Raw genomic sequence first — 26,249 nt, 5'->3', positions numbered from 1 at the left:
AGTGGAGGGACTCTTAACACCCTGTTGTTAGCACAACTCTGGTAACGGCAACCAAAATAAACATTTAGCACCACTGACCTACACACACACACACACACCTAACCATGGTAAGGTTTGTAGTATTTGGCCCTATCTGAATGTGTTGAGTTGTTCGTTTAGGGACATATAATCGGTGTGTGTGTGTCTTTTGCTTTTTAAGCAAGTGAGAAGACAAGTTACCCTTGATGATGGTCTTAGTACTGATGTTGTGCTGGCTGGAGCGTGAGGTGCGGAAAAGTGGGGGAGGGGGTTGACAGAGGAAGGACAGGCCTGCCGCCTGCCTGCCTGACTCCCCCCTCCTCCACCACCTTCCTTGTCCTCCCTCCCTCTTTCCCCCACCTGGGACTTGAACCCATGACCCTCGGGTGAATGAGTTCAAGGGAGGCACTCCCGTGACTGTGAACTGCTGTTGTGCATGCTTCTTAGCGCTTTTACATGTAAGCGATGGGTTGGTTGTCAAGTTAGCCACGTGTTTGTTCGTTTACCTCTGAAGTGAGAAAGCGAGTGAGTGGTATTTTAATCTTCTGGGATGTGTGCACAGTGTGCTGCCATGAATATGGACGCTTGCACGAGTGCCTTGACGTTTTCCGGTGAATTCCAAGTCTGTCCATGGGTGTTAGGTTGAATGTGTTTGTTTATTTGTAAGTATGTGTGCATGTGTCTTTGTGTGAGTTATTGATGAAGATGTCAGAGGTAATGGGAATGGTAATGGCCCATCCCCCCATGTCTGGGTGACTGAGTCTATGTCTACCTGCCCCAGACTGGATCAATACTTTAATCCAATTGTCATTCACTTCTATTGGGTCTGCAACACACACTCACACAGACACACACAATCCTATGGTATGTGGTAGGCAACATCAGCATGTACTACAATTACTTTGGGTACACACATTCACACAAATACAATCAATGTTCTCTCACACATACCAAACAATAATCCCTACCACTATCACATGACAGGGCACAATCATGGGTTATTCAATACAAATTAAAATCTGCAAATGACCTCAATAGAACTCATTGTAAAATAAGGATCCTGACATGGATCTACCCATCTATATGTCTGTCGATGTATTTATATATAAATAAAACATTGCCATTGTATGAGTCCACAGTAGACCTTCCCCCCAGCATTGCATCATGCATTTATGTCTGCATCCACAAACAGCCCATGACACATTGTCACATATTTATGTCTGCCGGTAAGAGCCTCTCCCATAGAAAGACTGTGCACTCACATGTCAAATCCCATTTATGTACCCTAGTCCTGACAAAACATACATCTACACCAAGTACAGTACCAAGAAGGATGCTTTCAGAAAAAGATTTAAGATTAATTTGAGTTAAAAACGTCACTTACCCCCTCCGTCCTCGTGTCCAGCCCCTGATGCAAACACTTCGTTTCACTCCTCTCTGCCCTTTCTGTACGTGCTCCCTCTCTCCCTCCCTTGTCCTGCATTCCTCTATCTCTTTCTATCCCACCCTTTTTTCTCCCCCTTCCATCCTCTATTGAAAAGTCTTCCCTCGCTCTCTGTCTCTATTCTCATCTTTCACCCATCCGCCTCCCTCAAATCCCACCCTCCCCTGTGCCTCTCCCTGTTTTGTGTTTTCTTCCTTCCCGTCCTTCGTCTACCAGTCTCTCTCTCTCCCTCTCCCTCTCTCTCTCTCTCTCTCTCTCTCTCTCTCTCTCTCTCTCTCTCTCTCTCTCTCTCTCTCTCTCTCTCTCTCTCTCCACATCTCCGATGTCTTCTTCCCACTGCTGTAAACTTAACTGCAGGCTGTCTGGTGTTTCCGTGCCTGTGTGAGAAAGAGAGAAAGAAGGAAGGAGAGAGAAACAGAGAGAGAGAGAAGAGGGAGTGCAAACCAGGACACACAGCCTGTGTCAGTTTGAATGAAAATTGTGCACGCTCGGCTTGTCCCTCCTCCCCCTCTCTCCCTCTTTCCCCTTTACTACCCCTCCTCCACCCTCTAGCTCCCACCCTCTGGTGTGCATGCATGCATGCTCTCTCTCTCTCTCTCTCTCTCTCTCTCTGTCTGCCTCTCTTGTCTTATCCCACTTTCTAAAATGTTTGCACAGACAGACATTTATATTTATACACTTGCCTGCCTCAACGGCTGTGGTTCTGCTGTCTTCCCTTCTCTATACATTCCCATAAACAAACACAGAAACACTTCTCACACTCCCTTCACCTAGGAGGTTAACCCTTTCCTTCATCAGCATAATGTGCCCCATGTGGTCATCTTTTTAGTATTTACTTTGTGCCACTATCCAATTCGCTCGTCACATAGAGAAACAAAAGATAGAAATTGAGACCAAGAATATATCCTCTTGGTTTCTCAATTCAAACAAAGGAACAACGAGGATGGATTGAAATGCTATTACGAATGCATTTAATATGCTTTGTGGTGCCTTTACTTTGAAAAACCGCTGCTCGTACGTGCCAAATTGAAAATCTGTGCTCACCGAGATCAAACAGTCTTTAAATCGAAAAGCCAAATAATATCTTGCATACTGATAATCCACACTTTTTTCAATAGTGTTCCTTGCTCCGCCACTCTCTCAACCTCATCCTCCAGCCTTCCTTAGTTACATATTGATTAGCTAGTATGTGTGTGTGTCTAACCTCCTGGGTGTTTGTGTGTGTGTCTATGTGTGTGTGTGTGCAGGGCTAGTACTGCCGTGGTCAATGAGGTCAACATGGTGGCCAGACATGCACCCTCCCCCACTTTCCTCTCACCCCTCCGCAAAGCTACTCTCTCCCACTGTTTTCAGGAGCCAGGCCTGGCAATTACCTAGAATGAGGTGAAAGAAAGATTGGACAGATCTTTGTTGTTGCCGGGACTGGAAAGTTAAAGGAAAAGAGTGAGCGAAAAATAGGGCTATAGGGCTATGTGTGACACCATAGTTCTCATCCCAACCCTCTTTATCTGAGAGGGGAGCAGCAGTGGTCTGTTTGTCTGACCGAGTCCACCACCTGACAATGACCACACTGACCTCTCGACAGATAGAATGACCGTCTGCGCTCAATGGAGGGTGGAAAGGAGGGAGGGCGGGAAGTAAGGAGAGGGGGATGGGTAAGGATTGAGGGTCGATGGAGGCCATAGACAAAAAATGTGAGATTGTGGAGAGACAGAAAGGGAAAATAATTGTGAGAGGGTAATAAGTGTTGAATAGAGGGGGATATATGTTTATAGTTATATTAGATGCTGGATTAGATGCTGAAATAACTATGTATATTTGTTGCATGTTAAGTGTACTGACATTTAGATTTTTAAACTATGAAGTGTTAGTCCTGTCTTTTGTCTCATTAGAGAAAATAATCACAAACTGTGTATGTGTGTACTTTCGGACATGTGCACTCACGTCCATTCTGACATTATTCTTGATAATGAGACAATGTGCAACAGCCAAACCTATAATGGCAAAAAGAGTGCATTAAATCAAGTGGTTCTAGGGATGAAAGAAAATATATGCCTGAGGCTTAACTGCCGACTTTGACTGACAAAGAAATCCCAGAAATACTGATACAAACAAAAGTAGGTGCAATACATACAGCAGTATTTCATACATATAACATCATGTATCACCACTCTTCACAATTCTATTTTCATATTAGTATAGCATACTAGTATACTCCGATACTAAATGTACTGTTCATGATACAACTGTGTGCACATACTGGATAAAATCAATCAATCAATAACAGTGAATCAATAATAGATGGCTTGCCTAGTAGACAGTTTAGGGTGAGGCCTATTTGAAAGACTTTGCACAGTAGTCCCTCAGTGATGGGGCTGCCATTAACCCGATATCTCGTCCTGGCGACAGTTGATAGTCCTCACCAGTGATTTGTAAATGCACCTTTGTGACATCATTGATTCACCTTTGACCTCATTAAGGTCAGTTTCAGGTTCGCCTTTCCTTCCATAAAGGGCGTGTAAGTTACGAGTTGCACCAGGCAAACGGAAAGCACCTGACTTAGTAGGGAGAAAGCTTTCTTCTGCCATTCTTCAGGATTCTGCTACTTACTTGAATTGAACCTTACATGCAGAATTACACCTTCTTATGGCCCCATCCTCCTTCTATTGATGTGTAAGGAGAAAGGAATCCCTTTTCCCACAATCCGGGAGCCATGGCTACTCTAAGGCACTTCATACAGCAGGATGTCTAACATTGTTGTGTGTGTGTGAGATTTAGCACAGTGTATGTTTTGAATCATTGTGCACACATTGATGTCCTGTTTGACCTGTCTTCTTTTGTAGACCTCCACTGCATCTACAGTTTGGTCTCTTCCCGGGCTCCACCCTGGATGAATGGATCAGGATGAATGGTCCTGTCCTGCGCACGAGATAAGCAGAAACGGACGCCACTGCAGCCTCGGTGTCCAGAGAACCACAGAATCAATAAATTACATGAATGTGGAGAGACAGAGATGAGGGTAAAGTAGACTGACTGAGATCAAGTTTTTTTTTTTTTTTTACAAGGGAGCCAGAGGTTAAGAGAAAGATGGAGACGGGAGGGAGCCATTGACTTACAGAAATAGATGGAGGAGAAAGCGGCAAAGAAAGATTAATTTTAAGAGGATTTCTTCAATGACACAGGGTGGGGGGCAGTCAAATGCAATGTGATTAGCAGAATAATTAACCTCACTCATTAGGTTGAAAAGATGCTCATTCTCTCTGCCAGAAGGCCAACACTGCATCTCTAATCCCTAAAGAAAGGACAGGGATAAGGACTGATTAACTTACCTAACACACACGCACACACACACACACACACAACTGGAGAAATCAGACAAAAAAAAGCATTGATCCTCTCATGGCTGTCACAACAGTCAATGAGGAATGGAGGGCATAGACACTGCCTGGTCGCCACAAAATTGACACTATCATCACAGTAGACAGAGTCTACGCACAGGGATTCCTGTAGAAATGCTGGAATCTAGTTGAAGTCATTCCGGGGAATTTTGAGGAACCAAGACATCACCTCGTTTTCAGGTCAAATAACATCCTCAATTATAATTCTGTATCACTTTAAATATAAGATTGTTTTAATTTGTCCACCACAAATACATTTGGCTACACAATATCCTTATTCATGATAAATCACTACAGATTTTCCAATGTTGTTAAGTTCAACAGAATATACACCAAGTTCAAATTATTTATCTTTACCATTTGTAAACAGAAGTGCACGGAATTTGAATATCAGTCAAACATTTCCTTTCATACATTTCTCACCAACCACTTTTTGCAAACCTTCAACATTCAGATAAACATGTCCATAAATAATTATCTTTCTAACATGCCATTGTCCACCTATCATCATCTTGACTATGTAACCACCAATATCTACCAACAATATTCAGAGTTCATAACACTCAGGCCTGAGCTTGAGTCTGCTGTGTTTCTGATGGAGTCTGCTCTACCTCTCCCAGACTCTCTTCTTTTACATCCTCATTTTCTGTTGCTGGAGACATTTTGTCCTTTTCTTCTTCCTCCTCTATTTTTAGAGGCAGCCATGATTCCTTGTGCAGACTCTCATTCCTTTCCACTTCTTGCACACTTGGGGGCGCTGTGGAGGCCATGGAAACAGGGAGATGCTTGAACTCCTCTTCGTTCACGTCGTAGTCCTTCATCTTAGTGTCCAGGATCCACCAATACCCAGCAAAGCCCACATCCAGTATCCGCTGAGGCAGCTCTCTCCAGGGAACAGAGAGGTTGGAACACTGGGCCTCATAGAGGCTTGAGTCTGGGTCGTAATCAGCACAGTAGGTAAGCGAAGCGACACCTAGGCTAAGGTGGCGCACACGACCCTCGTTACAAAGCTTCACCAGATTCTGGACATGGCCGTCAGAGGTGCCGCTTCGTATCCATGGAGACAGGAGGCCCAGCTGATTGGACCGGTCCAAGAGGCTGGTCTTGAAGGAAGTGTCGTCAGGGTTGGTATAGATGCAGGCACAGGTACCTCCGATGAGGCCCATGTATACAGAAGCTTTGACTGGTCTCTCCCAAGCACCAACCACTGCCTCGCGACAGGCCTCCTTGTAGTCAGTCAAGAGGCCACGGCACCACATAGCTGAGAGACAAAGAGAATATTATACTGTATAATATGTATTGCTTGTATGACCCCTACTCACCATTTACTTCTAAAGAGGAACATTGTAACCTGAACACAGCAGTACTGTAAACAAATGAATAACTCCAAACCATCCTTGGACGGGTCACACAACCTCTTTGACTTTGGATCACTTGGTCACATGTCCATAGCTGTCAAAGAGTTGCAGAAAATAGGGAAGCGGACATACATCTCCTCCTGACTAACATTAGATTGACACATCTAATGAGAAGTCAACAGATCTATAACGTAACGTCATCTGGAAATGACTTTGTCAATGGCATTGCTAGCTGGCTGGCATTTTATAAAGGTGGATAAGACACTAGGCTGGCTATCGTGCGACCGGGGAACAAACGCAATATATACACAACCAAAAGAAAAGATATCTCACCCGCTTTACTGCTTTTTAACCTTTCCCATCTGGTGGTTTTGGCTGGCGCTGCTACTTCTGCTACAGTAGAGCACAATCTTCTAACCACCCACGAGGCGGCCATGTTCGTTGAGTAGATGCAATAGCAGCCTCAATAAAGACTGTCAAAGAAATCCGGGTAGATTTTTCCAATATCTTCAAAATAAAAGTCGATCCAGGTGAATCACTACCCATACCCGGGTGGTTATGGGCACCACGTTTAGTCACTTTATATACTTTGCTTTTATTTTGAAAGCAAATTCACAAAAACGGAAATGGTGTTGCTAGTAACCAAATTGGTAGTAACAGCATATATATATATATATATATATATAAAAAAATCTATTTATACAAATATTTGTTACATTTCATAAATAATTACACGACTTTGTGTCACTGTATTATAATAATAATTATGTGTTACCATGTTCAAGTCATCCGAGCATGTGTCACCGAAAATATTTCTTCCGGGGTAATCAACGATCACGTGATCATTATCCGAGTTTTGCTACACAAAACAACCGTTGTACATAGGTGACGTGTAACACGAGTGCGTTCTTGCTGAAATGGACTCATAATTTTTGTATATTTGGCCGTAAACTGACTTATCTCGACAAGTGCTGTGTATCCTGTGATTCACCGGTAAGTTAATATACTCAGGCTTGAATATGTCTGTCTAACTAGTTAGAGAGTCATCACACTGTGCAGTTGTGATACCTAGCTGGCTTAAACCTTGAAGGCTAGCAGAGACAGGGAACTGCATCATCAGTCAAGACAGCCGGTTAAGCCTCTGGCCAAAAAACACGTTGGCCTGTGTGACAGGAGACTGCAATGAGCACTGAGTAAAATACCACATTCAATACTAGTTAGGTCGAATTCAACAGAAAATAAAGCATACAAATTGTAAATAAATATGTTCTGGTGTTCTCTATTGTTGTAGGAACTTGCAACACGCATGGACATGTTTGTGAGATTTTTAGCTCGCTGAACTGCTGCCATATGTTTGGCTTTTTGCCTTGATAATCACGTTCCTGACTGTCTTGTAGTTCCTTACCTGTACCACATAGGTAGGATAACACATTTCACTTATTTGACAGGCTGTGCATGAGGTTGTCAAGTTTCCAGAGCTGCCATGGCAACTCCAGATGATCTGAAATTCCAAGGTGAGTGTTAAATCTGTCCTCCCTTTTCACATCCTGCACCCTGCTTTAATTTGGGGCCTCTACCCTTACTACTCGCCTCTTTGAACTAAGTTTCCTGAAGTGTGATCTAATGTTTACTAGCCCATTTATTTCACTGTTATTATGTGCCTGTTCCTTCTGTTTTATCTCCATCCCTTCCTAATTTTGTCTAATCTCTGCTGTTGACCCTCAAATTTGGTGACAGAGTTTGATGAGGCTGCAGACCTGTTGTCTGCGGACCCAGGGGCCTCCACCCTTAGTGTGTCAGATGGTCCCAGCAAAGCCCCATCCGGAGGAGATATCAAACTGGACCTGTCAGATGATGAGGGAGGCCAAGAAGAAAGTTCAGAGGTCAGCAAATATTAGGCTATGTCTCTAAAACGTTTTTCTTATGAATCACATCCTCAAGCAGTTGAAGCTTTTAAGTTGTCACTTGTTTTCTTAAACAAGTGATAACTTGCTTTAAAACAGCCCTGTTCATTCAAATATTAAATATGCTATAGCTCCTAGGAGGATCAAAAGAGACCAGTGGCTTCTGGACTTTTGAGTACTATCAGTCATTCTTCAATGTGGACACAATGCAGGTACAGAATATGCATTAAAGACATACAGAAGGGCTAATAATATCCTCCATTGCTGTGAATTTCTACCATTCCTTGACCTGTTGTCATATAATGCAGGTGTTAGACCGAGTCAAGGGGTCAGTTATGCCAATTCCAGGGAGGAACTTCATTAAACACCATCTCCGGACAAATCCAGATCTATACGGTAAGGAAATACCATCACTGTCATAACGTCCTAGACGACATCAAAACAAGGTTCAGGTTCGCCCACTTCAACCCAAGGATAAAGAATGCTCTGCCCTCTCGTGGTGTGAGCAGGTCCCTTCTGGATCTGTGTGACTCTGGTGTTCTCAGTAGCCATCAGTGGGAACCTGTCCACCTTCCTCAGCAAGATGGGAGACCCCCAGTATCATTACAGACCCCAGTTCCACAGAGGTAAGACACCACCATGGACAGGAGGGAGGGACATCAACCACTTCACACCTCAAATAAACCCCTCAAAAAAAAGTTGGAAACGTTATTTCGGTCGATTATTCCTCCCCTTCAATAATACCAATTTGTATTGTATTTTATATAATTGGAAAGCCTGATTAGTGACCTTTACAACGAGGTAAGGATCGTGCATTCGTGGAATGAGCAACACAGCTAACCGTGTGGCTAGTGGCCCCCAAAAATGTTCCAAAATCCCCTGCAATATTCTTCTGTTGGTATTCACTCTCGTTTTGAGTTGCTTGGTGGATTGGATAATTGCACTCTCCCACAGTAATAAGGTAAAGACATCACATATTGGCCATTTTTACACTTTGTTCATTTTACACTGTCAGGGACCTCAGTAGCGTGTGGATGATCCATACGCAGCTTGGCACCTCCTCCTCATGCTGGTCACCAGCCTGGTCACACACTGCTGTGGGATGGCTTCCCATTCCTCAACCAGGATTTGTCGCAAGCCAGCCAACATGTTTGCGTTGGTCACTCTGGCACGTACAGCACGCCCAAGCTGATCCCGCTTGAAGCTCAAAACGAGAGTGAATACCAAAATACAATACCAATTGGTATTACTGAAGAGGAGGAATAATCGGCCGAAAACACGTTTCCAAACTTTTTTTGAAGAGTTTAGTTCTACTTGATAGTATTTTGGGTGGCGGGTTAAGGTTTCTTGAGCACGTTTGGTCTGCTCCAGTGCAGTTTGTGTTATTGTGCACTTGTCTCCCCCACAGTGACGATAGCTGCTGTCGTGATCTTCTTGTATGCTTGGCTGGTTCCGCTGGGTGTATGGGGGTTCCTAACCTGGCGGCAGGGAACAGAGAGGCAGATTGGTGGATACTCTTTTCTAGAGACCGTGTGTGTCTACGGATACTCTCTCTTCATATACATCCCTACCTCGGTGTGTTGCTAGGATGCCTTTTGATCGTACACACTTCCTGGATGTTATTATTGTCTTAATATTCACTTAAATGCACCTTCGCTTGTGTTGCTCTGTGGGCGTTAAGAACTGTTCAATAAACAAACCATTCTCTTGTTTCAGGTGTTATGGATCATACCATATGATTGGCTTCGCTGGCTGTTGATCCTGGTTGCCATGGTGATCTCTGGCTCAGTGCTGGTCCTCACTTTCTGGCCTGTTGTCCGGGACGACACCAAGGCGACAGCGTTTTCCACTGTGGCCACCATAGTTGTTCTACATGCCTTACTGGCTATTGGCTGCAAAGTAAGAGATAAATACACGCTATGCAAACTCAGAAACTTGTGTTACACAAGTGGACTTGAATGCCTTTTGTCTTTAAACAATTGTTTCTTTTTACCCCCCAGATGTACTTTTTCCAAACGGAGGTTCACACAATCCTAACTGCTCCTACGCTGTTCCCTAACAGCACAGCACCAATTACCAGCACCAGCCACTGACCAAGTGGAACTGGGGAAAAGATGGAGGGATGAAATGAATAAATAAACCGCAAGGCTATGTACTTAATTACATCTGACGCCAACTGACCAGTTGGTCAGTGAAATACAGTATATAAATTATGGGGAAACTTTATACATTGGGGTAAATTGATGATTGTCTAATTTATGCAGATTATTCCAGTATGTTACTCAGCACTTGTTTGCTGCAATAAATTATTATTTCTAGTTATACTCTGTTTGGTAAAAAATGACATCCTCTTAATCTACAGAGACGCATTTATAGGCATATAATTCTCCATGTTTGCTCACGTGTACACATCTTTGTCTCTTGAGCAACTGGATCGAGGAAGCTATTTCAGACCATTATGATGAAGGGGAAATGCTAAATGAATGTTTAACTGATGTAACTGTGACTGTACGGGGTTGTTCTGGCTCCCAAACCACTCCTGAGACCCGAATCGGTTATTTACTTACCCGTTTAGTTTGATTTTCCTTTTATGTGGGTGACTTGTAAATTAAGAGGAAAAAGTTTGTCAGTATAATTATTTATTTATTCTTTGTTGCCTTTTTCTTCCCTTTTTCGTTTTGTTTGTGGGAATAAACATTCCTCCTCAGTGTGAAGTTGTGCGTCCTGGTCTGTAGAACAAGATATGCTGCTGTAGGACAATGGCTTTTGTTCCATCAACAAGATTCAACTACGTAACCACAATTTGGGATCCACCTCACCTACCACTTTAATATCTGAGTGATTATCTAATCCTGTCTGAGGTGCTTGTGAACCATATAACCTCAAATCTGAGTGCAAAATGGGTATATATGGTTAATTTGGAAAAATTCATCTACACATGTGTACATCCTACATAATACTTCCAATGTAAAAAATAAAAAAATTAAAAATAATTCAAAACGCCTTCATCAGGAGGTTCAAATATTGTAGTCTATTTAGGACTGGTCCATAGTATTTAAGAATGGGATCCATCCCAAAATCTTCAAATGAGTGGTTTGTTGTTATGGTCAGGGATTTTAGTTTCTCCAGTAGTCTCGGCAATGATCCCTGAGATTTATGGCCCAGCGCTTACACAGGTACAATGTTTGTGAAAGAGAAACACCAGACTAAGGTTGTTTGTGCTGTTGTGTTTGTTTTAGAGGTGTGTGAATTCATGAGGGAATGGTGCACATTCACACTTGCAACCACACCAAGTGCAAAATTATGGCACTGTTTGCTACTCAACTAGAAAGTCTAATGGCGGGGGCTACTCCCATGACTAATCAATGTGACACCATATGCTTTGGTCCAAGACAACCAGGAGCCTTGGTTTTCTCAGTCATTATACCTCTATCAGAAACAATCATGGTTATATTCTAGAATCTGTCTCAGAAGAGTCACAGGGTCTGGCAGAGAGAAAGGTGTTATTGCTGACAAAAAGACAATGAACAAGGGACAAACAGCACGAGAAACAAGGTCTTTCTCATACACTTTCCATCAAAACAATGCCACTATTTGAGGACATGGAGCATAAGTTGTTGACAAGTTTATGCGAATGCTAGGCTAGCTACTACACGGTAACATCATGTTCAGGTAACGTCATGCTACCCAATGCTAATTACGATAAAAATCAAAATACTACAAGACAATGTGGTCGTGGATGGTTTTTGGGAACTTCTCCACCAACATTTAATTTCCTCCTTTTTTTTTAGTGTTTTTTTAGTTTTTTTTTGTGAAAGGAAAAAAAAAAGAAACCAAAACAAGACAAAGATAGTTAACCCTACAAACTAACAAGAGACAGTTTTGTCTTCTCTTTAAAAACTTGCTAAATCATGAATTCAAAATTAACTCAACCCCCCAAAAAAAAAAAAAAAAAAAGAAAAAAGTGAGACTGGAAGCGATGCATACATGTCCGATAAGTCTTTGTCCAAAGTATGGGCAACTGCTTGCCTGATAGTGGATGTAATAGAGAGGGGAGGGGGGGTTAACGATATGATGGAGCTCAAAGATGGCTAGGGGGGTGACTCTACTCCCCTATCTCACCTTAATGTCTCAGTGACATTCTCACAGTCTCAGTATGGTGAAGGAAGGAGCCGGAGAGAGGGGGGGGGGGGGGAAGGGAACGAAGCAAGGATGTAAACTAGGATACAGTTGATCCACACAGTTCTCTTGCTCCAGACGCCGTCATAATTATCCTTGGTCCTTACAGTCCATCCCTCTGCCTGTCTGTGTGTCTTATATCCTCCACCAATGCCACCAGACCTTCCCACTGCACTTCCATCCAGTTTGGCTTCAGGTTGGGAGGATGCTGCCATGTCCTTTGAGCCAATTGGGGCAATTGCCCCAAATCAGCAAGTCCTACCAGTGGAGAGGTCAGGATACGACTTTCAGGGTCCTGTAGATGTTCTCATCTGAGATTCAAGTTCTAGTGGGTGATCCTAAAAACAGACATCTAGCCTAAGTACTCCTTTCTAAAAGACTACAACAATGGTCAACCGTACTTGGCTGAAGGGGGGGGGGGGGGGGGGGAGCGGAATGGGATGAGTCTGTCTAGACAGAAGTGTTCTCTACAGGGAGTTGGAGAAGTGCCTTGAAGTTGTGATATGAAAACAAAACAAGATCGAGGTCCATTTGTGGGTGTTGATAGTGTTCTACTGGACAAGTGAATAAACGCCCTTTGTCCTCGCAGCGCAGCTCAGTACAGGAGGTTTGGGTGGGGGGGGTTGTGTCATGACCAGTCCAGGGATGAGGCAGGGGAGTTGGAGGCGGGAGACAGGTGGTGTGGGGAGGCGGTCAAACTTCCAATCCGGAGGGAGGCAGAAGGAGGAAGGGAGGGGGGTAAGATGACAGCTGCTGTACAGTCGTGCAACGAGTTCTTCTTTTAATGAAAAGTCTGAGTGTGTGTGAGAGAGTGCGCGTGTGTGTGTGTGTGTGTGTGTGAAGCATACACAGGTCCAGTCAAACAAAGATCACATCTCCATTCACAAAAACCTTCTCCGTTACGTTTGTTCCTATCCATTTTAAAAACGAGGAAGTGCTGCCACCTGCTGTCTGGACTGGGCCATAGCATAATAGCTACTGCACGACAGAGGGAGGAGGGAGGGATCGAGCTCTCGGATAACGGATAGAGAGTGTCTGTGGTGGCTGGAGGGACGGATACGAGAGCATTACACCAGTGACGGAGGAGGGGGAACAGGAAAGGGGAAACGGTGGTGCTGAAGGGGTTTGGGCAGCACTGGTTTTGGTATACTGGTTTTGGCTATGGTCGTTAGGGGCTTGGGAGGGGTGGGGGCCTAGACATGCAGGGCAGGGGGGTGGTTCTGAAGAAGTCTTCTTAACTCCCATAATGCATGGTGTTGCTAGGTATCGCCATGGGAGACGCCATGGAGATGGCGGGCCCGCCCATGGTGAACTGGTTGGTGACAGGATAGTGAGTACTGCTGCTGCTTGGACCCGATTGGCCAGTCGTAGCTCCTGCAAAAAGAGAGAGGGACATGAGGTAGACCGACACAATCAATAGCAAGTGTATGTGTGTGAGTGTGTGTGAGTGTGAGATTGAGTGGGAGAAAACTAGGTCTTTGTCCCGCTTAAACAAAAGATCCCAACGTAAGAGGGCCAAGCCTCTCCCCAAGACATTTCCTGTGTCCTCTCTTCCCCTTGCTTCCTGCTCCACACCTACTGGATGCTAACATCTCGGGGCGACGGGGGGGACGGGCAGAGAGGGGGAGGGCAAGCGAGCAGCAGAGTTGGAAGGAAGCAGCAAGGAGGGAGGACACGAGGCAACGCCAGAGAGGTGCGAGCGGGTGTAGTAAAGAAGGGGGGCCGTTACCCTGGACGATGCCTGTGCTCATGATGGAGCCCATCCTGGAGTGGGTGTGATTCACTATCCCTGTGTTCACTACAGCAGAGGAGAGGACACAGGGGTCAGGGGACTATACCAGGACACACAGCCAGTCTCCCGCTCTCTTTCACACTCACATACACGGGCATGTCGAGAGATTCGAATGACACGCCACACACAAAAAACCAAAACGTCAATGGAAAGGGGGGGGGAACCGAAGTAGAGGAGTGCAAATACCCAGGGGGATGAGGTTGTTGTGGGACACAGTTGAGCCGCCGCCGCCAATGACTGTACTGAGGTCATAGGCTGTAGGCATCCCTGTTTGGAGGAAGACGAGGGGAAAAAAAGAGAGAGAAACAGACCCCCCCCCCCCCCCCCCCAAGAAAAGATGGAAGCAAAGAACAGAGGGACGGGGGACAAGATATGGAGGGAAAACACAAAGAAGAGAAGTGTGAGTCCTCCTCAACACAACCTGCAGTCCCCTCATCGCATGCACCCCCCCCCCCCCCCCCCACCCGTTAGCTACGGTGTCGATCTATGGCGCGCGTTCACGAGAAGCCACCGCTAGACTGGCGGAGGCTAACGAGCGCTCTGCGGTCCCTGGTCATCTGGATGCATCTGTGTACGTTCAACACTGCAAAACCTGACACAGTTTCTCCTTGTGTGTGTGCGTGCGTGTGTGTGTGTGCGTGTCTGGGTGCTTTCTTTGTACCCTGGTGTGCGCCCATGCAGTGAGCCTCGACAGCGCGTTTGTGTTCTCTATGTGTGTGTATTTACCTGACACGGCCATGCCCTGGCTCATGCTGTAGGCCCCCCCAGTGTTCCACATGGTCTCAGAGGGGGAGGTGTAGTGCGACCCAGGAGGGGGGGTGGGGGTGGTGCCTGTGTACCTACAAAAACACACACATACACACACATACATACATACAGCAGACTCGCCAATGAGAGGGCACCTCCTCCTCTCTGCCCCCTCCTCCTCCTCCTCCTCCTTCCTTTAATCCTCAATAGTACCGGTCCGCCTAACCAGCAGCACGGCGGGAGCTACCAACTCACCTAAAAAAGGGGTTCTTCAAATCTAGGAGGTTGCTAGACTTGGAGCCTGTCTGGTCCACTTGGGCGACAATACTGATGTCATAACTTTGTCTGTTGAGGAAGGAAGATAGTGGGGTTTTAATATGGGGGAGGGGGGGGGGGGCAGGAGAGAAAAGCACAGACAGGCGAGCTGAAGAGATCGACGGGTACATATTAGCATGGGAGCTATTAGCATTCGACACGTCGAAAAAAAAACGCGGCGAAACGCGGACCCCAATGGCCGCGGGCTCCCTCCACTCTTGGCCCTCACCTCTTGTTGGCGATGAGGAGCGCGGTGCCGGACAGCGTGTCTCCGGCCTTGGTGAAGAGGGGCGACTGGAGCAGGCATCGCACCTGGTACCAGTGTGTGAGGGGCTCCGTGGGCGCCGTGGACAGCCACACCGTCATCCTGCATGGGGGGACGGAGGACACGAGCGGGTGCGAGGGGGGGGAGGTTAGGCGTTTCTGCTCTTGCGACGGGCCGCCCGAGGGGCCCGCGCGTCAACGATTGGCTGATGATTGACTGCTTACACTGATCCTATGAACGCAACGTCGAACCAGAAGGCCAGGCCGTGGACCAGTCCCGAGTGCATCATGTGGAACTTAAAGGGAATCTCTATCCTGAGAGAGAGAGAGGGGGGGGAACAACAGAGTCGATGAGGAAAAGTTGACAGGCAGGAAATACACGTTTTGCGCTGTGGAACACTGCCACTTGTGGGTCTGAAACAAACACACACACGCAATCATATTGAACATCGTCCAAGTAAACAAACACACCTGTACAGATCGTCCTCTTTGGTCTCCAGGAAGTTGACTGTGTATTTGACTGACTTGGCCATCAGAATACGGATATCAAACGTGTCCTAAATAATAAAAAGGGAAGAGGTGCACAGAGAATCAAGTTTCTTGTTCATGCGAACACAAACCATAGAGCCCTCTTCTTTCGCCGTCTCGTGGTTAAATCGTTCCGACATTCACAAAGCGAACCCGTTTGCTCTGAGGAGCCGTGCTGGCTCACTGCATCCTGGCAGTTCCCTGGCTTTCGCTAAAACACATATTGACATGAGACGCATAAACAAACACCATACATGGCTAATATGAGTTTGACGGACAACAGGGTACTCCGTGTGTTCTCGTGAATGGATGCGTGCGTGCGTGGCCACCTGTCTGAGGCTGTCCCATGAGGAGGGGGGGGGGGGGGGGAATAGGAAGAGAGTGCAGCCTGCGCTCAGGGGGACTGGGCAGGGGCCTGCTGTTGCAGAGCCTCTAAAACAGCTCCAGCAGGAACAGACCCGCTGTCCCAAGAGGTACTCTCCCAGCACAGTCACACCTGAACGGGCATGGGAGACGCCAGCACAGAGGACTACGGCTGGGTCCATACCTGGATCCTCTCCGGGGTAGGCGTGGGAGTGTGCGGGGAACGGTGTACGACCGGACCTGGGAGGTCAGGGAGGGGGGGGTCTAACTGACAGAACGGGATTCTGAGCTATTCTGGTCGTGTTGATTCTGTGGCGTAAGGCAGGGAGGGCAGAGTAAACACACCGGCTTCCAAGCATCTAGCTTATTTACAGCTGATAAACAAGTTGCTCTTGTACTGCACGCGCACACAACGAAACCCAACACTTCATAAACATGACTTGTCCTCATGTGCTCTTTCAACTACTTAACCTTCTCACTCCCCACTCGGAGGACGAGAAATAGAGTGTGCGTTTGTGTGTGTGTGTGCGTGTGTGGGGGGGTGGGTGGGTGGGTGTGTGTACCACGATAGGCTGGCGGAAATACTCGTCCACTGCTGCCCCCCGCAGGGCAGAAAGGTCCACACCATGGAAGGAGGGCTGGTACCTGAGAGAGAAACGTCTTACTTCAGAACCAGCGAATCGGAGGGCCTCCGGTTGTTTATTGGCTCCCCCCCTTTTTACACCGTCACGCATCACATTCAGCTACCTTGCCTTCCTTTAAACAGGGCATGGTTTTTTTTTTTTTTAGAAAAAACATCCCCCGTTCTACCAGCCCCCTGCTCCTCCTCAATCTTACATTGCCCCCCCCGCCCCCCTTCTCCCTTCCTCCCCACCCTCCATCAGTCCTCACCAGAAGTTGGCCTTGGTAAACTGCTCCATGTACAGCTGCTCATCTGTGAAGGGCGCCAGGTGGACGTCTCCGATGGTGGGGAACATTTTACCTGCGACGCGCGCGGCGGGAGCAGAAGCAAGTCAGTCGGCCAATAAGGCCACGGTTCGTGGTGCAAAGATTCCGTTCGGCGCGCTCCCGCTGCCGCCTCCCCCTCCGTCCCCCCTTCCCTTCTCACCGTTGGGCTTTAAGAACTTCTTGGCGTGCAGGTAGCTCTCCAGCATCCTCTCGTTGAACAGCATGTAGCCCATGGGCTCCGAGATGATGATGTCCACCTGCTCGGGCAGGGTCACCTCCTCCACCTTCCCTGGGATCACGACCACCCGATCCCCCAGGCGGTTACTGTTGACCAGCACCTGGGACCACAGCAAAGGACAAGCTCAGCAGGGAGTGGGTTTGCGTGCGACAGTGACGCCAGAGCGTGTGAGAAAGAGGCGCGATCTGTAGCAAGGTTTCACTGGGAGAGATTTGTCGGTGTGTGTGTCTGTGTGTTGGGAAGATGACCTGCTATCGTTATCTAGCACCTGGAGATTGGCATTCAGGGTAGGGCTGGGCGATATGGGTAAAATATCATCACGATAGATATTTATATTTACATTCGATAACGATAATTAAGACGATAGACCACGGATCCGTAGTAGTAGCAAAATAAGTCTCTTTCTCAACTTTTCCCTACACTCGGCATAAAGTTTAGGCAGCGCGGTGTGAGAAATGTTTGTGACCAGGGAGCACGTACCTGGGGTCAAGTAACATAAGCATTTTAAACTCGCTTTTTATCAAGACCTTGGCGCAAACTCACACTTTCTGCATTTTCCAACGAGTGATTTTGCTTCAGGTGGTAAAAAAGGTTTGTCATATAACCAGACTTGGTAGCCACCTGTTTGTTTACGACACAATTTGCACCGAACATTGCTATGCTCTTTGTCGGATTTCAAAAAGCCAAACCACTTCCAAATAACTGAAGAAGACGAACCCTTTTTTATCAATCATTTCTTCATTGGAAGTTGCTCCCTCGCCATGGCTATTGCTGCCACTGTTTTCGGCAATAAGACTCATTTTCCGCGGTTAACATGAGCTACTCCACTCGAGGTGCTCAGTCCGTATATTTTAGTGAGCGCAGGCTACCATTTCTCCACAACTTCCTGCTGCATCCCAGAAATTAAATGAACTGTTGTTCCTAATTATTCTCTATCAACATTATCGCTATTATTGAAAACAAATTAATGTTATGTCTTTATTGAAGGAAGTCCTTACTTCGATAAATCGATTAAAAAAATATATCGCCCAGCCCTAAGTCAGGGGAAGGCTGTGTGTGTGTCTCACCTCTGCATGCTGGGCCATGGTGCTAGCCTCCACGGCGTACACCTTCCTGGCCCCAGCCTGGGCTGCAAAGAAGGACAGAATGCCAGAGCCACACCCGACATCCAAAACCACCTACAGATAGAGAGAAGGAGAGAGACAAATGAGTCACTGATTACAGAATGGCGATGCAGTACGGCGATATACGCCCAATTCACCATCTCAGCTTCTAGGTGCTTCCATGTCGTTGGTTTCCCTTCCATAAAAATAAAAGGCAAACTGACAGGAAATATATGACCAAACTGAAAAGAACCGGGAATCTTAGATTGCCTTCCATCAGTCATTGACCCACATCTATCTACGTCCGTGATAGAAAGTTACGGTTCTAAGAGTTCAAATGGAACTGGGCTCTACAGTACCACCCTCAGTACTACAGTACCACCCTCAAACGTCTCGATACCTTGTCTTTGAAGTCTGTGTGGTTCTGGAGGATGGCCCGCTGGTAGGTTCCGGTCCGAACGTAGTCCTGCATCATGTTCTGCTGCTGGGAGAGGTAGCCATAGAACTACAGGACGAGGAGAAGGAGGAAGCATGAAAACGGGGATGCCATGCTCTAAAGCAAGATGATTTTTTATGTCACTGAGATACAAAATAAAAACACTTTACAATTACGTAAAATGAAACTATTTTGCCTGGCATAGATTCTGTGTGCGTTTGTGTGTGCGTGGAACCCCCCTCCCTCGAGATTTATTCTAGAGTTGGTTCGTTTAAACGTTTGTGTACCAGCCAGTAGAGTGATATTTTTCTCAATACCAACCGTACAGTGTTCGTGAGAGTGTAACGTGTGTGTGTGTACCTGGAAGTACTGTACAGCTGAGGATTCCTCTGTCCTCTCGCTAAAGACAGACCGCTCACCACTGTGACCACGGCAGTTCTTCAGCAGGTTATAAAAAGAGGAGAAGTCTGAAGAGAACACAGTCAACATGTATCAGAAACTGACCTTCACAGAGCCGGCACACCACAGACATCCTCTCTAACCCATTAACGTATATTTTTTAAATGTATATTTTATTTTATGAAACGCACATTTTATCTTAGATTTTAGTGTACATTTTACTTAATTCTAATTCCACTTAGTTACTGCTATTTAGTACCCTTGGAAATAGTTAGTCCTCATATTTAAATTCAAGATTCCTATATGTTTAATGTATGCACCTTCCTACCAAAGCAAATTCCTTGACTGTTCAAACTTTCATGACAAATAAAACCCATTCTGATTCAAATGGAACAAGAAAGCCATTTTCCCCTATTCAGTTTTCCCCCTCCAGATGATCAGTTACTTTCCCAAAACTTTCCATATGCATAGAATTTGAAAGAATAATGACCTGTGGGTGGTGCATTAGGTACAAAGGCGCAGATCATATTCAGTACTAATGGCACAGGTCCCAGCTAAGTCAGGCTATGGACAGTTGTGGCTGGGTGATGGTGTGTGAGGGTAAACCGTTGCCGGCGGATACCTGCGGGTGAGGAGAACTGGAGCAGGACGCTGTTGCAGCCCAGGGTGACTATGAAGGACTGCTTTCCCACGCGACTGCACTCCGTCTCCCTGGAGACCGAGCACTTGAACACGCATGTCTCCTCCGCTGTGTGTGTGTGTGGGGAAATCAAAACATGACACCAATAGTACCACAGTTCAATGGATTTGCTATCAATCCCAACAACATGGACAGTAAAATATGTCATTATGTTTTAAGAACGAATTATGCATTTGCCTTAGCCTGCTTCAGTAATGTAAGCCCTGACCTCGGAAAATTGACACGAGCAGTAAGCCTGATTTGTTCCTTTCCATGACCATTTGCATTCAGCTCTTTCCTCATTTCAGACAAGCTGCATGACCATTTCGGAGGGCACCATTAAAGGCAACTGAGTATTTGTGAGTGCAGAAGCAACAGCAGGCCCATCCACCCATCCCATCATGGAACACGGTCAGATTCTATCTGCCCGTGCTCCCTTCGAAAAGGACTGATGAGGGAGAACAGAGTATGAGGTTCAGGAAGGTAAACAGGAAGGTCACCTTTCCGACTCTTGAGTGTCTCATCAAATCAATGACCTCACTGTGTGCTTGCAGGGGGAGTGTCATACACATTTATTAGCTCAGTGACCTTTGTTTGTCTGCATTTTATTTACTTTGATGGGAAGCTCGATGTCAGTCCCGGGTGTTTCCTATAATCTAATTTTAGCTAATCCATTATCTGGGATTAAGAGCAATTCTTAGATTAGCCTGAAGCATGTTGATGTCACACTGCCAACCACTACAATCTCAAACTATCTTCAGACAGCAAATATAGGACAAATGACAGTGTGCACTTGTGTGTTTTTACATGGCGTGTGTGTGTGTGTGTGTGTGTGTGTGTGAGTGAGTGAGAGAGAGGAAGACTGTATGAGGGACAGCTCAGAACTTGTGCCGAGTGTCCATGTGTTAACATATTTACAATCATTACCCCTCACTGACTGAAAACTCCCCCTGCCCTAGACTTGACTATGCAATTTGCGAGATGGACAGTGCTGTTAAAAGCATTCAGAAAAGCTGTGCAGCACCACAAGGGTAATATCAGTGGGCCTGATAGTTTTGTCAACAGCCAGTCTATAATGACTGTGATGTATATTATTGTGGAGGTTAATGAGATGCTATTTCAAGAGGGTGGAACAAATTGTGTCCGTTGGCACTATTCAAAATAGCTGGCCATCCTGTAGACATGTAGTATAGAAACGTTAACCCAGCATCATCATACGAAACTGGAATATTACGTTTCTGGGCCTGGCAACCCCCTTAAATTCTAGCTGAAGTTGTCCGAGATAGTAATATCTAAAAATACCGCATCAGATAAAATCTGTAATTGAGGAAAATTATATACGCAAAATGAAGATGATATTTATCCATGCATGCAAATCTATGGCAGAGCACAACAAAGCTGAACGAGCGCGAGGGCCACCAGCACACAAGAGAGGGAGGCGGGGAACTGGCTATTGTTCGTGGGAGAACAAAGATGAATGCAAACTAATACAGGCCTGAAGTGGCTAGGAGGAAAAACACTGACTTATTCCATCATATATTATTTCTTCAATAGTTTTCAAACATATTCAATTTAGCTGAATATCGCCAAGCTCATAAAAGTGCACGCGCTAGCCATCTATCTAGGTTGGCTCAGCGACGGTGTACAGTGCAGGCAGCTAGCTAGTCAGCTAATTAACAACCATCCGATTGCAAAGCCGATCACTCCAAAACAAAACGTATGATGGAGTACTTTAGTTACCTAGATCCGATTTCTGTGGTCTTTTGTAAATAGTGTAGCCAAAACGACAGCATATTTTAAAGTGACGCAATTAATGGTAGTCGTGCATGAAGGGCGAATACATGCGTAGGTATGTGGTAGGTTTGCAATGCATTCTACTACTGTACCTAGCTAGCTATATAATTGCGATTGAAACAATGTAGCGAGCCTCAACATAGCTACCGAAATTATGACAACAATTATTAAGTTTGGAGTGGTAGGATGACACCCTTAATTAACCGTAGCTACATTACACTAGCTCGATAGCGAACAACTAAACTTGCTATCCCTGGCTGATGCTAAATTTAAAGACTAGTGTATTGGGCTTTCTCAAGTCAAGACAAACAGGGAAAGCAACGTGGTCAGCAGCTAACGTAAGCTAACTACAGAGACTGGCCAAACAGTACACTTGCTTCTTTGTTTGACATTATATGTCTTAAATTCTCAAGCAGGATACCATTCTACCATAGAACATATAATAAACATGCCATACTTCATAGACAAAGTAAAAGGCTGGCTAGGTGTGCTAGATCAGTCAGGTAGCACAACGTTAGCCTAGCTAGCTTCTCAGAAATTAGCGAACGTTAGCTAGCACTAGCCAGGAAGCACAGGCCGAGCCGGGGATGAGCCATCTCACAGATACACTCACCGTTGGACAAATTGATCAAGGCAGCGTCTTGTGTGGTTTTTACTTCCAGTCGTAGAGTCTGTTGCTCGGAGTGACGCTGAATGTCTCCGTTCGCGTCTCCGATTGAGAGGAGTCGCACGCCGGGGAACACCGACACCGCCATCTTCGATCTGGGGGAAGAGACAGCTCACAGTCGCGCTCACATCCAAACACTCTATTCACCGCTAGACTCACATCACAAGGAAAAATAACATGCGTGTCTTTACCACCACCTTCTGGCCGAAGTATATTATCAATATTAGCGGAGTTGGCGCCATGCACAAAGAATAATAATAATAATAATATTAATAATAATATATTTCCATATTAACACACAAGCAGCATTTACATCAACTATATATACCAGTGATTACCAAGTTATCAGTTATTATTAGAATTTCCCCTCTGATATCCACAAAAATTACTAGAAGGCGTCAGCAGAATACATGGACAACCAAGTCTACACAGGAGACAATGATGAAAGATGGTATAGAAGGGTCAAAAACATTTAATCAATTATTCAACTAGAGTTGAAACAATAATTGTAACCCATGCATTTGGCATCCAATAACCAGATTGTTTACAATTTTAAACAAGAAACTGCTAATAATTTTTTTCAAAACTATGTCTTTAACATGCCTTCTTTTCTGGCTTTGTGGAAGTACTTTAATTAATCTGTATTGCCATATAAATATTGGGCAGATAAAAAAAGCTAATGTTTATGCTGTTTTTTTGTTGTAAAACTACCACCTACAACTATTAAAAATACTGAAAGCATTACATTGTGAGATTATAACTTTTTTTTCAAAGAGCCAGCTACATGTCAGTGATGATCATGAAAAAATACTTTAAAACACTTTAGAGTAATGCTTTAGAGTAAAGCATTTTGCTTGGACAGTTGGTTTAACAGCAAAGGCATGAAAGGACCAGAGACATCATGGATTTATGTAGCATAATACATATCACAATTTGTAGAAGATGCACCAACTGAGTAACACAGACTGCAGCCATTGATTCATCTTCTCAGTGACCTTAAACAGCAATGGCACATGTTCAAACAATAAATATAATCATGTCATATTCCTTCATATCTTATCTCCTACAGTGAGCAACATCAAACCAATGTGGAGACTAACCTGAGATTGAGCCCTGTTGCTTGTTTTAAATTATCTTGACATATTGCACAGTAAATGCACAAGTCAATGCTCTGTCCCAAAACGTATCTGTAATACAATTGACTCATTCACCATTCAGCATTACCATGATCTGGAGTTTTTGGGAAAAAGTATAGCTAACCGAGTTCAGGTCAGCCTACAATTACTTGGTATGACAGGGTGTAGTGTGTCACAGCTGACTGTGTTGTTCTGGCCTTGTGACCTTCAGTGTCTGGACATGGTAAGGTAGTGTAAAGAGGGGCTTGGGAAATGTTTGAGGGTGAGCTTCTCTATAACCAGTTGCATTCCCTATAGAAGACAGAATGGATCCTTGTTAATAGCATACAAAGGAACATGGATTGGACACAATGACATTTCTAAAGAATACACTTTGTTATTTGATGTGATTGACTTTTTTTGTAAAAGAGAGATAGCAGCCTCCTGGTCATTATCTATTACCTCAGAATAGGGCGCAGGATTTGGGAGGTCTGAAGGGGTTGTCGCTGGAAGGAACCCCCATAAGGAGAGGGTCTTTGTGGGCGTTCTGCAGACAGAAAGTCTTCAGGTCGGCTGCTGCTTGGGATACCTTTGGAAGATAAAAACAGATTAAACATTCCCCTAGATGTGTTTACTTGGACACCCTTGTCCACAGAGAAGAAAACCTTTTCAAGAGAGGTCAGAACGTAGTCAACCATAATCATGCTAAACTGTGCCACTGTTAATAATATATTATGATTATAATTTCTGTATTTTTATGCATTGTTTTATTCTGACATGAGTGTGTCCTGTTAAATAAAGAACAGGCATTGTATTTGAAAACATATTGTGTAAGGTTGATAATCTTGAAAAATGGCAATCCTCAAACCGATTTTGCCCCAATATACACTACTCAAAAAAATTCAGGGAACACTAAAATAACACATCCTAGATCTGAATGAATGAAATAATCTCATTAAGTACTTTGTCCTTTACATAGTTGAATGTGCCGACAACACAATCACACAAAAATCATCAATTATCACTGGAATCAAAGAAAAAGTATTCAATTAGATAATTTTATTCATTCAGATGTAGTATGTGCTCATTTAGTGTTCCCTTTATTTTTTTTGAGCTGTGTATATTCATATCATTCTAATATGTCATTTTTGCGTCCTTTGGTCCCATCAGAAGTGTTCAACATCATGCATAGCTAAATCATTGTGGACCCTGCGAGCTCATACGGACCTAAGTTATAACACTATTCTTCATGACTTACATACATGATCTAATTTGTCCTTTTATTCACAGCGGCCTTGTCTACGACAGAGGCTAATCTAGCAGGGCTAACAATCGGTCCACTGTCACACGCCCACAATCAACAAAGCCCACCACTGTGCAGCACTAGCACGGAAACAACCAGCTGTTTGCTTTCATTACATTACAGAGCCTAGCGAAATAAACTCACATTCTTTAAGATTATTTTTAGAACTATAATTTGATCAATTCATTATAAAAACGGTCACATTATTACAAAGGTTAAAATACAATTTTAATTGAGCTTTTTATGACACTATTGTGAAGGTAATATTACTTCTTGTCTACTGCAGGGAGTTAGCTTCATAAGAAGCAGATATTAATTTTGCCTACAGTTCATGACAACTCTTTTTCAAAACACATTTTCCAGACAGGCTATAGCCTACTTTGCTTATGTGGAGTGAGTCACTATTGAACTGTCACACCCAAAAGTTTATCAGAAGAATAGCAGCTGGAATTTTACCTTGATTCGACGAACACTGGCCTCAAGGCGCAATTGTTTGACGGTCTTCTGAGCGATTACTAAATTGCTACTATTTGCGCTGTTATTCGACATGTCTGCAACTCATCGACCAAGTGAAAGTGGTTTACAACTTCAAAGACAGAAGCGAAAAACTCTAGGGACCAGTTTGCCTCAACTGCTCCCCCTTTTGGAGATTATCCCTCTCCTGACCAGTTTTCCGTGAAACGTTTCCATCACTGAAACGATCAGTCAAATAATTAAAATAATTAACAAATCAAATGCTGTCTATTGTCCATCAGGCATCCTTATGCTACAAAGGAATTATTATGTATGCTATTTTTCAACTTAACTGAGAAAATAGGTTAGGGAGAGGACATATAGCGTATGTAGGCTACATATTTTTCGGATGATCATTCAATTTGTCAAGTTACATAGGCTATGTAGACCCGCTATTACGCATTAAATTCATGAACAGAGACCCTTCTTGCTTTTGAATTGATTTGATTTCCTACTGTTCATAGTAGCCTAGGCATTGGTAGCTTTTTATTAATTCAACAAAAACAGCAGTGCAATTCGGTAAATACATTGTCATTTGTTCGTCAGAATTGTGTTGTTGTTCAATCAATGCAAATTTGTGTTTTTGCTACATTTTTACTTGCATGAGAAGGGCCCACGTCTCAGTAGGTGTGTTTGACTTCAAGCAGCACCGGCGGCCCGACAGCCGGCTGAGAATGTCATTGGCTGCTTCAACTCAGCCGGGCTGCAGGCGACGCCGGCGCTGCATGGAGTCGAACGTACCTA

General features: G+C 44.7%; 4 protein-coding genes across 7 annotated transcripts; 1 reads left to right on the top strand and 3 right to left on the bottom strand.

Moving 5' to 3' along the window:
- Positions 1–4,600: 4,600 nt before the first annotated feature.
- timm29 (translocase of inner mitochondrial membrane 29) lies at positions 4,601–6,698 on the bottom strand. The gene is made up of 2 exons (XM_084677321.1): positions 6,552–6,698; positions 4,601–6,121 (listed from the first exon to the last, which is right to left on the bottom strand). Exons 1-2 carry the CDS (start codon positions 6,652–6,654, stop codon positions 5,424–5,426), a joined length of 801 nt encoding a protein of 266 aa, XP_084533447.1. The 5' UTR covers positions 6,655–6,698; the 3' UTR covers positions 4,601–5,423.
- Positions 6,699–7,059: 361 nt separating this feature from the next.
- On the top strand, positions 7,060–10,832 carry yipf2 (Yip1 domain family, member 2). Its single transcript, XM_084677319.1, has 9 exons — positions 7,060–7,211; positions 7,667–7,732; positions 7,956–8,101; positions 8,254–8,334; positions 8,431–8,518; positions 8,632–8,748; positions 9,531–9,697; positions 9,839–10,021; positions 10,123–10,832. Exons 2-9 carry the CDS (start codon positions 7,702–7,704, stop codon positions 10,213–10,215), a joined length of 906 nt encoding a protein of 301 aa, XP_084533445.1. The 5' UTR covers positions 7,060–7,211; positions 7,667–7,701; the 3' UTR covers positions 10,216–10,832.
- A 1,023-nt stretch (positions 10,833–11,855) lies between these two features.
- carm1 (coactivator-associated arginine methyltransferase 1) lies at positions 11,856–22,708 on the bottom strand. Of its 4 annotated transcripts, none has more exons than XM_084677307.1 (16): positions 22,521–22,708; positions 20,057–20,182; positions 19,396–19,502; positions 19,000–19,104; positions 18,564–18,674; positions 17,419–17,596; positions 17,202–17,292; positions 16,874–16,955; positions 15,891–15,976; positions 15,645–15,734; positions 15,385–15,522; positions 15,096–15,185; positions 14,820–14,932; positions 14,280–14,360; positions 13,986–14,099; positions 11,856–13,675 (listed from the first exon to the last, which is right to left on the bottom strand). In XM_084677307.1, the coding sequence occupies exons 1-16, from the start codon at positions 22,660–22,662 to the stop codon at positions 13,536–13,538; spliced, it is 1,794 nt and encodes a 597-aa protein (XP_084533433.1). In that variant the 5' UTR covers positions 22,663–22,708; the 3' UTR covers positions 11,856–13,535. The 4 variants fall into 4 exon arrangements, with proteins under 4 accessions (XP_084533433.1, XP_084533431.1, XP_084533432.1 ...); XM_084677305.1 differs by having other exon boundaries at positions 14,031–14,099; positions 22,521–22,707; XM_084677306.1 differs by lacking the exon at positions 13,986–14,099 and having other exon boundaries at positions 22,521–22,707.
- A 320-nt stretch (positions 22,709–23,028) lies between these two features.
- LOC146253430 (guanine nucleotide-binding protein G(I)/G(S)/G(O) subunit gamma-5) lies at positions 23,029–25,620 on the bottom strand. Its single transcript, XM_084677326.1, has 3 exons — positions 25,449–25,620; positions 24,152–24,278; positions 23,029–24,001 (listed from the first exon to the last, which is right to left on the bottom strand). Exons 1-2 carry the CDS (start codon positions 25,539–25,541, stop codon positions 24,153–24,155), a joined length of 219 nt encoding a protein of 72 aa, XP_084533452.1. The 5' UTR covers positions 25,542–25,620; the 3' UTR covers positions 23,029–24,001; position 24,152.
- Positions 25,621–26,249: the final 629 nt, after the last annotated feature.

The sequence above is a fragment of the Hypomesus nipponensis genome, chromosome 17 (assembly GCF_054491055.1).
Source record: "Hypomesus nipponensis isolate SF chromosome 17, ASM5449105v1, whole genome shotgun sequence".
In the NCBI taxonomy this organism is placed as follows: domain Eukaryota; kingdom Metazoa; phylum Chordata; class Actinopteri; order Osmeriformes; family Osmeridae; genus Hypomesus; species Hypomesus nipponensis.
This window is presented reverse-complemented; position numbering and strand designations above follow the sequence as displayed.

Coding starts and splice junctions, on each gene's coding strand:
- timm29 (XM_084677321.1), bottom strand. CDS start 6,654: ATGGCCGCCTCGTGGGTGGTTAGAAGATTGTGCTCTACTGTAGCAGAA. Junction 6,122..6,551: donor GTTAAAAAGCAGTAAAGCGG/GTGAGATATCTT, acceptor TTTGTCTCTCAG/CTATGTGGTGCCGTGGCCTC.
- yipf2 (XM_084677319.1), top strand. CDS start 7,702: ATGGCAACTCCAGATGATCTGAAATTCCAAG. Junction 8,335..8,430: donor TCAATGTGGACACAATGCAG/GTACAGAATATG, acceptor CATATAATGCAG/GTGTTAGACCGAGTCAAGGG. Junction 8,749..9,530: donor CAGACCCCAGTTCCACAGAG/GTAAGACACCAC, acceptor TCTCCCCCACAG/TGACGATAGCTGCTGTCGTG.
- carm1 (XM_084677304.1), bottom strand. CDS start 22,662: ATGGCGGTGTCGGTGTTCCCCGGCGTGCGACTCCTCTCAATCGGAGAC. Junction 17,293..17,418: donor GAAGTTCTTAAAGCCCAACG/GTGAGAAGGGAA, acceptor CGCGCGTCGCAG/GTAAAATGTTCCCCACCATC. Junction 15,523..15,644: donor GTTGCGTTCATAGGATCAGT/GTAAGCAGTCAA, acceptor CCCCCCATGCAG/GATGACGGTGTGGCTGTCCA.
- LOC146253430 (XM_084677326.1), bottom strand. CDS start 25,541: ATGTCGAATAACAGCGCAAATAGTAGCAATTTAGTAATCGCTCAGAAG. Junction 24,279..25,448: donor CCAGTGTTCGTCGAATCAAG/GTAAAATTCCAG, acceptor TATCTTCCAAAG/GTATCCCAAGCAGCAGCCGA.